The following is a 13781-nucleotide window of genomic DNA, read 5'->3' as shown; positions in this document are numbered from 1 at the left end:
CTAATTAACATCCAGTTCTACAGTCATTGTTTGTAAATTTATTTTACACCCATCTCCAGAGCCCTCCCTTATTTGATCCTGTAATTTAGAATCAACTCCTCGACCTTTCTTTGTTATTTCGTTTGACACTAAGCTGATCAGATCCCAATTTCACATCTCACTTAAAAAAAAAAATTGTCCTAAATTTATCTTTCAATTTTAATTCAGCTCCGCAACCCTTATTTGATTCCTCAATTCACACCCAGCTATTATTTGAAGTTTTAATATGTACCCAACTCCCAGGCCCTTATATTTGTCTTACTTTACCGAAAACTCCCTAGCCCAGCAAACAAGTGTGACCTCAGTTTTCATATTACTAGGACTTCAGCCCTTGTTGGACTCTCCAGTTTACTCCCAGCTTCTCATCTGTCCTCATTAGTAGTTATCTCATCCCCCTTGTGCCACAATTCGCCCACTTTACCATGAGGTCCGGTGCTTGGATCTTGCTTGTTACCCCATTTGAAACATACCTCCTCCATACATACTAATTTGTTCTGTCATTTCACATGTTCTGTCATTGGTAGTTCCAATATTTTGCCTTTGAATGTAGATCCATATATTTAGCCCTGGGTTGCTCAGTTCCTCTTCATATCTGACGGTCACTTGACCCTTCTCCCCAGTCTAAAGAGATTCAAGATTTTAAATCCTACACAAGGGGCTTGGGACACAAAAAGAGCAACACATATGTAGACTCCGGGTGGTGATACCGTCCTATATTCATTGACAGACCTATGTTTGACAGTCAAAGCAAGGAATTGTGTTCATTTTCTTAACCACAGTTGAGAGTAAGCCATCAATACAACCTGTGATCAGGTGCCACCTAATCACATTACGCAACTAGTAACCCCTTGAAATGCATCACATATATTCTATCACTTGCCCTCACTTTGACTACAAGGGTTTTCTTGTGTTCCCTGTGGGCTAGATAATCTCTGATATTTGTGAAATCCACTGTTTCTGTGGCCAGGATATGTGGGGTATATGGAAAGATGGCATAGATGCTTTCTTCAAGGTCATGATCCTCTTCTCTATTCTTTACTACAATCTGTACTTTTATTGCATCATTCTGTCACTGTCGAATTGAACCAACTTGTTGTTGTTATTTAGATGGAAGTACCAAAGAGGAGAGACTGGGTTCTACCACTGAAAGTCACTGCTTCCGGAATCTGGAGCCCCAGAGTGCCTACCGGATCAGTGTGTATGCCAGGCTACTGACGGTGGAAGGGCCAGCCAGCACCATAGTGCATTCAACTGGTAACTCCCTCCCCTGCTCCCTCCTTCATCCAACCTGCCTGTGGTAAAATGGGTACACTGAGGACCTCGGCAGTGATGCTGTCTCCTCTCAGCAAGCATACTACCCACTGTGTAACTGCTACTCACCCCTTTTTTCTGCTTAATCTGTTCTGATACCTAGCGAGATTTGCAGTCTCTTGGCAGCATTTGCTATAGGCTTCAGTTTCCCTTGTTTAATTTTAAAAACAGTAACAACAGTGTTGCTTTCAGTCAAATGAACTTTAAGATTGATTTGGCTGATTGTATGCTGTATCTTTTACATTTAAAAAATATTAGTAGATTAGAAGAAAATGCTGATTCCTCTGTTTACGTTTTATTTTATGTTATGCATGTTTTCAAATTAAAAATGCATTGGCCATTTGCCTTCGTCCCCTCTTGATGTTCAGTGGGTTTTTGGCTCCAGACGTTTTGTATCTATCATAGGGTTAACTGTTGTACTGAGTGAAGGTCTCCATGCCTGCTTCTTGTAACAAATGGTCAGTAAATTTGTCTCCACTTGATGTTTTAGAGGGTCATTGATCTCCATGCCTGCTTGATGCGTCAGGTGGTCATTGGTCTCCATATAGAGAAGGTTCTTGTTCTTCATCCCCACTTGATGTTTTAGAGGGTCATTGATCTCCATGCCTGCTTGATGCGTCAGGTGGTCATTGGGCTCCATATAGAGAAAGTTCTTGTTCTTCATCCCCACTTTATGTTTTAGAGGGTCATTGATCTCCATGCCTGCTTGATGCGTCAGTTGGTTATCGGCCTTCATATAGAGAAGGTTGTTGTTTTTCATCCTCACGTGTTGTTTTAGAGGGTCATTGATCCCCATGCCTGCTTGATGCGTCAGGTGGTCATTGGGCTCCATATAGAGAAAGTTCTTGTTCTTCATCCCCACTTTATGTTTTAGAGGGTCATTGATCTCCATGCCTGCTTGATGCGTCAGGTGGTCATTGGTGTCCATATAGAGAAGGTTCTTGTTCTTCATCCCCACTTGATGTTTTAGAGGGTCATTTATATGCATGCCTGCTTGATGCGTCAGGTGATCATTGGTCTCCATATAGAGAAGGTTCTTGTTCTTCATCCCCACTTGATGTTTTAGAGGGTCATTTATATGCATGCCTGCTTGATGCGTCAGGTGGTCATTGGTGTCCAAATAGAGAAAGTTCTTGTTCTTCATCCCCACTTGATGTTTTAGAGGGTCATTGATCCCCATGCCTGCTTGATGCGTCAGGTGGTCATTGGGCTCCATATAGAGAAAGTTCTTGTTCTTCATCCCCACTTTATGTTTTAGAGGGTCATTGATCTCCATGCCTGCTTGATGCGTCAGGTGGTCATTGGTGTCCATATAGAGAAGGTTCTTGTTCTTCATCCCCACTTGATGTTTTAGAGGGTCATTTATATGCATGCCTGCTTGATGCGTCAGGTGATCATTGGTCTCCATATAGAGAAAGTTCTTGTTCTTCATCCCCACGTTTTAGAGGGTCATTGATATGCATGCCTGCTTGATGCATCAGGTGGTCATTGGTGTCCAGATAGAGAAAGTTCTTGTTCTTCATCCCCACTTGATGTTTTAGAGGGTCATTGATCTCCATGCCTGCTTGATGCGTCAGGTGGTCATTTGGCTCCATATAGAGAAAGTTCTTGTTCTTCATCCCCACTTTATGTTTTAGAGGGTCATTGATCTCCATGCCTGCTTGATGCGTCAGTTGGTTATCGGCCTTCATATAGAGAAGGTTGTTGTTTTTCATCCTCACGTGTTGTTTTAGAGGGCCACTGGTCTCCCAGCCTGCTTGAAGTATTGATTATTTGGTCTCCACGCATGCTTCCCAAATCTTGTGCATGCTCCTAATTTGTCAGAGAGTTGCTGGTCTTGTGCTTGTTGATGAATCAGAAGCGTGTTAGTCTTCATGCTTGCATGATGTAGCAGAGGGTCCTTGGTCTCCATGCCTGCCTGATCTATAAAAGAGTTATATAAAAGAGTTAGTGCCCTCCTGGTTAATATATCAGCAGGCTATTGGTCCTCATTCCCAGTAGATATATCAGTGATGTATTAATGACGTTGGTCTCCATATCTGCTCGATGCCTGTGATGACCTGATCTGTAGGCCTGCTTCATGTAACACAGGTGGATTAGTCTCTAATCATGCTAAATATATGAGATGGCAACTAGTCTGCTAGCCCACTTGAAGTATCGAACCATTGGTTACAGGCATGCATTATGGATCACATTCTTCTTAAATCTTGTGCATGCCCTCACCTTATCAGAGAGTTGCTGGTCTTGTGCATGCTATTTATCTGAGGGTTAATTTCCACGCTTGGCTGATGAAGCAGTGGATGCCTGGTCTCAGTGCCTCCTTGATTTGTCAGAAGGTCATTTGTCTCCTGGACTTTCAGCAAGCTTTCTGATTTTTTTATGCCAGTTTACTTCTCTTAAGGTACATCAGTTTTCAAAGGAAACGTTCTGGTATTGGTACAATAATAGAATGCTGTTCCATACTTCTCAAGCAAATAGTTCATTTTACAAACCGTTCCTTTCATGAGCAAGACGCTTGAGGATCAAGGGCATTCTTCCAGTCAGACATGATACAGTATTTACACCACTTAAAGCAGGTGTTTAGATGTCTCCTGCTAGCATGAAGTATTTACATAGCTCCACTGGAGATTACTTGATATAGGCGAGTAACACTGGGTTTTGTGTATCTCTCTCCACAGCCGCTGCCACGATGAAGGTGCAACCTGCTCGTGGATTCGTTCCAGGCAGAATGTCAGGTAAATCGTCCAGAAGCCACTGATGCCGCTGCACGATGAAGCCTCTTGTGTTCCGTAGATACTATGCATTGACATACATGAGATCGCAGAAGCTAGTAATGAGTGAAGTCAACTGAGGCACGTGAGATCGTTGAGGCGGGTAGCGAGTGAGAATCCGCTGAAGAGCCTGTAATGTAGGATGGCGATGCGTGGCAGTGTATGGAAGTGTGTGAGACTTCTACAAGTGGCATTGAGACAACATTGGCTAGAGTGGCAGACATCTGGTGCCCTTGTTTACAATGATCAGAGGTCCTTGCTGACCACTGATCAAGCCTTCTCGTTGTTTCCAATGGCTGTTGTGGCCGGCCCACGTCTCGGTGTAGCTCTTTACTTAATGCTTGGTCTCTAGGTGCACTGCATGGAGCTGGAACCAGTTCACGTACTCACACTTTAACAATAATTATTTACAAATAGGAATATGTTCACCAGATCTCAGAACTAAACACTCTACTTTTATCTTCCAGCAACGTGTCCCATTATCAGTCAGTCGTCAGAAGGAGAATCTGCTCTGAGAGGTACTGTGCATGTACATGGACTGCCCTACATGTACAGTTTTGCATATGCTAATTCGCTGAGTGCGTTTTTATGTAGGTGCTTGTTAGACATGCCTCTGGGCATTGGTGTATGTGTGTGTGACGTGTGTTTCTGAGCTTGTGTCCATTGACGTGTGTCTATGGATGTTTGTGCTTTATGTTCTTGATGCTGCATATGTATGTGTGTGTGTATGTGAGAGAGAGAGAGAGAGAGAGAGAGAGAGAGAGAGAGAGAGAGAGAGAGAGAGATGTTTCACCATTGACAGGAACTCTAATAATACATCAGGGTAGTAGTTTTCATATAATCGAAAGATTTACAATGATGGACTGCCCCAAACATTTTCATTGTGGGTACTCACTATATACAGTGACATACTATGGTCTCCATTAACACAACATTTTTCACTGTATAATGGAGCGTTATGGGGATAAAGAGTACGGTGAACAACCTTTACAACGCAACTATTACAACGCACTACACTTACAACGAAATTTTTACAACGCAACATCCACTACAACGCATTCCATTATATCGCATGACACTACAACGCATGTTTAAAAACTACCTTTACAACGCATTCCATTACATTGCATACTACCTTTACAACGCATACCATTACAACGCAATCCAACACTTACCCTACTGTTGCACCCCCTGGAGTTAGGATAGTAATTTTTACCCCTATACTACCAATACTTACCTTAAATGCAATTTAATATTATGCGTTGTAATGGTATGCGTTGTAAAGGTAGTATGCGATGTAAGGGAATGCGTTGTAAAGGTAGTTTTAAAAAATGCGTTGTAGTGTCATGCTATGTAATGGAATGCGTTGTGGTGGATGTTGCGTTGTAAAAAATGCGTTGTAAGTGCATGCGTTGTAAAAGTGTGCGTTGTAACGACATACATCCAAAGAGTACTGACCCCGTTCACCGTCATTAGTAGCCATGTACGGGTGCATCGTTGTGATAGTTTCACCATAGACACATTATAAGATGATGCATCTGTTCTGTTTGCTGATAAGAATATATGATGATCTGGTTTTTATAAGTTTATATAATATGTTACAGGTATATATTAGGAGGGATGTTTGTCATTGCATTGGCAAAAAGTTCTCTGCACAGGCTACCATTTCTCCATTATGTATTCTTCAGCTGCCATGATGTGTCAGTAGCTGCTGATTGTTTTTAAGGAGTGTCCCTCTTCCTCTTGTCTCTCCTTCTGGTCCGCCCTGCACTCTCTGAGGGTGATTTATGTGCTCTACCTTTGGGTCATCACTGTGTCTACCTCATTGCTGACTTCTAGGTTCTGCACGAGGCTGGTGACTTCCAGGCTTTTGGGCTCCTGAGTATTTCTAGTTCCATCTGGATGCAGTAACATGAAGAAATTGATTCATCCCTGTCTGTATTAGCCCATGTTTTCTTTTCATTCTTCTAGTCTGTGTGTTGCCCAGTGTCTCTTTTCATTCTTCCACCCCCGTCTTGGCTCACTGTCTCTTTTAATTATTCCACCCTGTGTTCTCTCACTGTCTCTTTTCAATCTTCCACTTCTTTGCTAGCCCACTGTCGCTTTTCATTCTAACACCCCTTTGTTAGCCCACTGTCTCTTTTCATTCTTCCACCCCTTTGTTAGCCCACTGTCTCGTTTCATTCTTAAACCCCTGCGTTATCCCACTGGCTTTTTTCATTCTTCTACTCCTGTGTTAGCCGACTGTTTCTTTTCATTCTTCCACCCCTGTGTCAGCCCACTGTCACTATCATTTTTTCTCCTCTATTCTAGCTCACTGTCTCTTTTCATTCTCCACCTCCGTGTTAGCCCACTGTCTCTTTTCGTTCTTCCAACCCTGTGTGAACCCACTGTCTATTTTCATTCTTCCACTCCTTGTTAGCCCACTGTCTCTTTTAATTCTTACACCCCTGTGTTAGTCCACTGTCTGCATTCAGTAACATGGAGAAATGGTGATTCTTCCTTGTCTGTATTACCTCACTGTCTCTGTCCATTCCACTACTCTGTGTTAGCTAAATATGTCACTCACTGTCTCTTGTCATTCTCCCACCCCTGTGTTAGCTCACACTCTGTGTTTTCTCACTGTCTCTTTTCAGTCTTTCACTTCTTTGTTATCCCTCTGTCTCCTTTCATTCTTCCATCCCTTTGTTAGCTCACTGACTCTTTTCATTCTTCCATCCCTTTGTGAGCTCACTGACTCTTTTCATTCTTCCACCACTGTGTTAGTCTACTGTATCTTTTCATTCTTCCACCCCGTATTAGCTGTCTCTTTTCATTCTACCCCCACAGTTTTAGCTCACTGTCTCTTTACATTCTTCCATGTTAGCTCACTGTCTCTTTTCATTTTTATACCCAGCATTACCCTGCTGTCTCTTTTCACTGTTACACCTCTCTGTTAGCCATCTGTCTGTTTACCTATCTTTGACTTGTGTGTTAGCCCATTGTCCCTTTTAATTCTTTTGGCCCTGTGTTAGACCACTGTTTTTTAATTCTTAAACCCCTGTGTTAGCCCAATTACTATTTTCATTGTAACTCTTATGTTAGCTCAGTTTCTTTTCATTCTAGCTCTTGTGATATCTCAGTGTCTCTTTTCATTCTTGCACCCCCATTTTAGCCCACTATTTCTTCTCATTCTCTCATCTATGCACCCCGATGCCAAGAGTTCACAGATGTAAGTAATGAGGGGTTAGGTACAAAATCCCTGGTGGATAACAATGCACACTCAGGGCCTGATTCACAAAGGTAAACTTTCACTTTTGATGTAAGTTTACTATTTTTTTGCTATTCACAAACTAAGAGTGTATTTTTACTTGTAGTATCTTTATGACTGCAGATAACCCTGCACATAAAAAGATAGGACAGTAAAGATACTACATGTAAAACTACACCCCGAGTTTGTGAATAGCACAAAAATAGTCAATTTAGGCCAAAAGTGTACATTTACATATGTGAACAAAGCCCTGAGAGTGCTACTTGCTCTAAGTAACATTACATCTCCTACCTAGCCCTACCTGAGAAGCAAATAGGCCAGTTGTTCTCCTTATTGTTTGAAGGGCTTCTCTAACTACAGGAGTCTGGGCCTGCTCTGCGGCAGCAGACCTGGGGTAGAGGAGCTGTCTCTCCTCTCCCTCCAAAGCATGCAGCCTCCTCCAGCTCTCTCTCTCTATCTATCCTGTCTTTTGTCTGTCCTAGAGTCACAGTGCTCAACACGCAATCAGTGGCAGGAAGCTGGGAAAGTTATGGAAGGTTCACTCCAGCATTGAATGCTCCACACTTAGGCCAGAACATCTGACTCTGCCCAGGCCCAGGGCCAATGCTTAATTAGCACAAACATAAGTGCTGGGGCCCTCGTCAGGACGCCACTGCAGTTTGCACCACACATTGCCCCTCCCAGCGCTGCCAAAGGCAGTACTAACACAATTACTAATCATCACACTCCTACAATTGTGACAATTCAGACTATTCAAGGCCCCCAAAGCTATAAGAATAGCCCAGGTGGCAGTCAATAGTATTTTTAAAGTAGATTAAAAAAGAAAGAACAAACAGCTGACCAAGGCCAAGCACCTCAAATTCCAAAGTACAATAAATAAATTAGTGGTGCAGCCACTTCCTGCACCCGCCGTCCAAAGATGCAATCACTGACAAATTGTTATGAAAGAAGGTGGAAGGTGTACTCGTTGTCAAGTAAGTCAATTCGACCAGATCTTATTCCAAAAAAATGTGTTCCTTTATTAGGTTCAATCTTAAAACTGGCAAACAGCCAACGCGTTTCGTCCCCTTGGGGACTTCGTCAGGGCTGTAACAATTACAAAAGAAAATAACATAAATACCACATCTAAAATTCACATAACACAAAACAAAAAATAATATATGCATATACATATACATGTATCAATAATACATTTTTCAGAGACGGGCCACAAAGTACAATCACAACAAAACTGGTGAATATGTTTCTAAATCATCCATGAGGAAAAAACAAATAGTTTAACAGAATGATAACTCACCCAAAGGTAACGTAACAGACAAGCGATATAATGCAAGAAAAACAAATGGTTAACATATTCAAATTAATAAGTTCCTATACAAAAACAGAGAGGGAAAAGACAAATATACAAAAATTCATCAAGACAATATGTACTAACAGCCATATAAAATAAAATCACAAAGATAATTGACACCACCAAATTAACAGTATTTTTAAAGTATAATGAATTAATAAACAACTGTTGTTGTGCTCATCTTTAAATTAGACAGACAGCGTTACCATGTGGCAGACTCTTCCAAACCCCGGTGTTGACAAAATTAAGTGCCGGTGCCGAGCACCGGAACCACTGGCTCAAATTAAGCACTGCCTAGGGCTGATCTCTGTGCCGACGGATGCTTCTTTAAGAATACTCCATCCATGATGGACCATTACTGTGGGGCATATTCTTAATTCGCGAAGCCCATTAGTAAATAAAGCTTTCATAGCCTGGTGATAGTACCCACTCAGCGGAAACACTGGTAACACAGTCATGTAACACAAGCAGCCCTTCTCTCCTCCTTACAACAGGGATGGTTCACCCCATCTGCCTCTCACCTATTCACCCCATCTGCCTCTCACCTACAACCCTGGGCCATGACACAGAATGGAAGCCTGGAGAAGAGGGTTAAGCACATACTCTAGCGTTTGACTCATACCATTTCTATTGTCTTAAAACTGTGTGGCCTAGATATTAAAATAATACAGAGAAAACATACACTTGACTAAATAGAAAAATCGTCTTTTGAGAAACTGTAAACTTGTCTACCCTCCTCGGAGAAGGTGTTACTCACTGCTTACTGCCAGCTGTATCAAAAGAGGTGTGCCTTTGTACTTTACACCCCCTTCAGAGAACTATGTATTACATCCACGTTATATGTATGCCAAGGGGGCCCACTCAGCCTTCCATCCTTCCAGGCTTCTAAAAACGAACCCCATTGTGCTAGATGACAATGTTTTTTATCGTAGTGTCAAGGGGCATTTTAGTTTTGAGGGGCAAATGATAAATGGGAAATATTGTTATGCTCCATATCTTCACCCCCAGGGATGCCCTGAGAGATAAGGGGCCACAGAGAGCCTTAATGAAGCCGCTGAAAGGAACAGATGCAGGGGCTGGGCAGGAGATAGCGTGCCAGGGCTATTATGTGAAATCCGTGTACGTCACACTGCCTCCGTGACCCCTGCCTCGCGCCTGTGGAATAATGGAAGCTCGGGGCAGAGAGAAAAGGAGAGCCCAATTTAGTTCTTTTATTGCAGCTGTTAAAAGCTTTTTTTCATCATCAAAGAGGCCTCCTTGCAAGCGAGAGAGGACTCATTTGCGAACAAAACCAATAAAAGTCGCTTCTAGTCAAGCAGCAGTAATTTGGTGTCTGGTCTTCGCTCTCTGATGATAAGGTGCTAAAAAGAGACCTCATTCGCAGCCGTCAGCTCAAGGCGCGTGAAGTGCCTCGCTCACAACTTTTCCAGGCCTTTCACTTTCAGAAAGTTAGATTGGCTTGGAGGGGAGATAGATTGGAGCATACCCAGGCAGGCTTTTGAGACTGACGCACGCACGCACGCACGTACGTACGCACGCACACACCCGGCCACACACCTATCTTTTAGCTATGTATTCGAAAAGGATTTTTTTGTTATTCATTTTTACACATTTTGATGAATCTGCATGACGCTTTCCAATAAAAAAAGTTATTTCGATTCGAGTGTGGCATGGCAGGTTTCATTCATTTCCATCATGCAAGGGCTAAAAAGGTGCGTGGGAAGGAAGAGTGATATATCCCTTCTTAACACCCTTAGGATTGTTTGCTTTATGATGCAGGAAAACAAAGGAGGGCAATTGCACCGAGTTTGGCACAGAACTAGACCTTTACTCAAAGAACTGCCTTCAGGTCGTTAGGTGTAAATCCTTCTGATCGGTCGAGAAATGAGGGCCAGATTTATGAAGAGGGTTGCGTCGCTTTTGCACCACGCATCATGGCGCATGTGCGGCACAACCCCCAATTTATCAAGCCGCGCAAGGCCACTTTGTGACTTGATGAAGCAAGAGGTACGCAGCGCAAATCTCTGCATTGCATTACTCTGCCCTGGGATGGCAATCCATGGGCGTTACGTGGGTGTTTCCACGCAACTCTAAGGGATTTTGATGCATTTCCAGATTTACCATTGCTGGAAGATCTGGGAATACCCCAAAATGCTATGCCTTCCCAGGTGAGGCATCACAAGGAGAAATAGCTTCATTTCTCCTCGTCACTTCCTCTTTCTATGTCTGCTGCATTCTGCTGCACACATAAATAGAGGAATATGCCTCAGGGGATTGAATTTGTGCAGGAAGGTACCTCTCACTGCACAAAAACAATCCTGCAAGCACCAAGGGTGCAAGTGCGCCTGCAGTCGCCCTAGGCAACCCATTGTGCGCCAGCGCTGAAGAAAGGACTGGAATGCACCGTAGTTTAATAAATACGGTGCATTCCTGCCCTTTCCTTGTAATGCAGTGCAGCATAGCAAGGTGACTTGCTGTGCTTTATTGCTTTACTTTTTCATAAATATGGCCCCTAGTGCTTCACATGTTTGGGTTGGGCTTGAAAGGGTAAAAAGATGACGATATCTGAACTATTCTGTTGCGGATCCTTCGTGGATTCCTGAATCCTGTTAAAAAACTGATAAAGGGACAGAAATGGACGATGGAGCTTTTTCTCCCATCATCAAGGCAAAGATATATGAGGAAATATAGATTTACTAGTCTTACACCGCGTCAAGGTCTACTCTATTGCTACAGTAAGGACATATATGGGAATATAGATTTACTATTCTAACTCCACATCTATGCACCTTGACAATATAGTGTTAGTCGGTATCGTGGAGTCAACATATGTTACGGTTTATATTAAGAACTCAGTATTGTGATTCTCCAGCTCAAAATTGATATTAATTTTAACCACACTGGAAGGATGAAGTTGACCTTGCTGCCATTCATTCCGGGGACTGCAACTCACACATAGCCCTGGGTGAAAATTCCGTTCCGCTCGCGGAAATTGCGATAATTTGAAATTTTCGCGTTCCGCGTAGAGCGCGAAAATGTCAAAATTTCCGCAATCCACATCTTACCGGAAATATTTTGCTTGCTCGCGCTGTAGAAAAATACATTCTCGCGTGCGCGCGATCGCCTTACCTGAATCCCCGCGTTCGCCGACAAGTTTTCCCGATCCGGTCGCGTTCTCCACGAGATGTTGGATTGTTGGTGCCATTTGCGCTGCCTCGCGACAGTTCGCGCCCGCAGTGACGTCATTTGTCACGCGATCACGTTTTCTTCTCGCGATCATGCACCGCGAGACAAGTGAAAACAAGATGCCCGCGCTCGCGAGCAACCACATGGGTAAGTTGGCGAGCCGCGACCACGCAGAAAATTCCGCGAATGGGCGGGAAAAATACTTCCGCATCTTCGCGATATTTCCGCGTGTTTGCGGAGATTCTTAACATTTTCGCGATAATTTGCAAAAGTGAATTTCGCAAATTCCGTCCACCCCTACTCACTCACAGATCTACGCCCCTAGCATTCCCCTTACTGATCAATCTTACAGCTAATATCCATTGGCAGGATGAAGTTTCTAAACTTAAGAAAATGTTATCTTGCATTCTCATCTCGGCCTATGTGTCGAACAATCTTCTACCAAACTATCACTAATGTGTACACCTTCACAGCGCCGGATCCGTAATGCCAGATTGGTACAAGGAACCCATGCTGCGAGGACTGGGCCTGATGTGCATTGTGATTCTCCATACCATCTGATAGGCCAGGGTTGCCACTGGTGGCACTTTTTGGAAGCAGAAGTTGCCCTATGTCATTGCTCTGGCTTCATTAATGGGGAAGGATTCTAGCAGCAGGTGCCATGCCGTTATATTTTATAGCCCGAAGTGATGTGCAAAGTTCAGATGTGTTTTTAATATTTCAGTATGGTTATAAATGATGTATTTTCTAAAAAATATGAATATAAAACTAAGAGCTTGTGAAGTTGTGAAGGTTTTTGTTTCACAACTATTGGTCCCATACTCTACCCGCTACCACTAGTAAGAATCTCTGGAGCATATTTACAAGCCCCTATCGCCACCGGAGTGTTACTTTTTCTGACGGTCTGGTGGAGTAGCTCTCAACCCAACATTTGCAAGGTGGCATAAAGTCACTTAACGTAACTTAGCATCACCTTGTAAATATGCCCCTTACTGGGTGTTGCTGTGGGCATTTCAACGTAACACCCATTGCTTTTTGATGCGGCCCCAGATTTACAAGGTATTGGGCAGTTCTAAAAATAAGACGAGGAAATACCTGCTTTTAAACAGACGATAGGAGGAGAAATGTTTTATTTCTCCTCATATTTTGCTCTTTCCATGTGTGCTGCATTATGCAGCTCACATAGAAACAGCAAAATGCATGTAAAGATTGTTTAAGTGCAGGAAGTTGTCCCTTCCTGCACATCAACAATTACCCCTGCAGCACAGGCACCTTTGCAATATTGCGCTAGGGTGCCTGCGCTAGCACTAGGCAGCTTTTTTACTGCCAGTTCCAGGGGAAACGCAGGGGTGCGCTGTATGTTTGTAAATACAGCACATCCCTGCATTTAAAAAACGTCAAGAGTGCGGCGTTAGCAATTTTGGAGTAACACCGGGCTCCAACATTTTTTTGTATATATCCCCGCCCAGTTTTCGGTTTGACTGAAACTTGACTTTTTCCTCTCCAAATAAATCTGGTTGCTTCTCTCTGCTTTCTACTACTCAGGACAATTAGGAAAGTTATCCTTTTTTGCTAACATCTGCACGTAAAATGATGGCACAATCGTTGATCACTTCCCGACTTGATTACATGAACTCCTTCTTTCTGCCATCCTATGCTATTTTCTGCACCATCTCCAGCTGCTCCACAATGCTACTGCCCTTTCAATTTTGGGCCTCCCTGGTAGCCTTTCTGCATCTTCACACCTCAAATATCTCCACTGGCTCCCTATCAGAAGATGCTCCATCTTTAATGAACTTTGACTTATCCACCGAGCCCTTTTCAAAGCAAGGACCCTCTATCTCCAATTAAAAATCATGCCTCACCAATGTAC

At 43.1% G+C, this 13781-nt stretch overlaps 1 protein-coding gene across 2 annotated transcripts in view; it reads left to right on the top strand.

Annotated features, from left to right (window-relative positions):
- The window catches only part of COL20A1 (collagen type XX alpha 1 chain), a 537383-nt gene that overhangs the window by 292392 nt on the left and 231210 nt on the right, over nucleotides 1–13781 (top strand). For both annotated transcript variants that reach the window (XM_085619699.1, XM_085619698.1), the window contains exons 22-24: nucleotides 1147–1293; nucleotides 4029–4085; nucleotides 4589–4639. In XM_085619699.1, coding sequence (XP_085475825.1) covers nucleotides 1147–1293; nucleotides 4029–4085; nucleotides 4589–4639 — 255 coding nt within the window. The remainder of the gene's footprint in view (nucleotides 1–1146; nucleotides 1294–4028; nucleotides 4086–4588; nucleotides 4640–13781) is intronic.

This window comes from Triturus cristatus, chromosome 7 (genome assembly GCF_964204655.1).
Source record: "Triturus cristatus chromosome 7, aTriCri1.1, whole genome shotgun sequence".
NCBI classification, from domain to species: Eukaryota; Metazoa; Chordata; class Amphibia; order Caudata; family Salamandridae; genus Triturus; species Triturus cristatus.
This window is presented reverse-complemented; position numbering and strand designations above follow the sequence as displayed.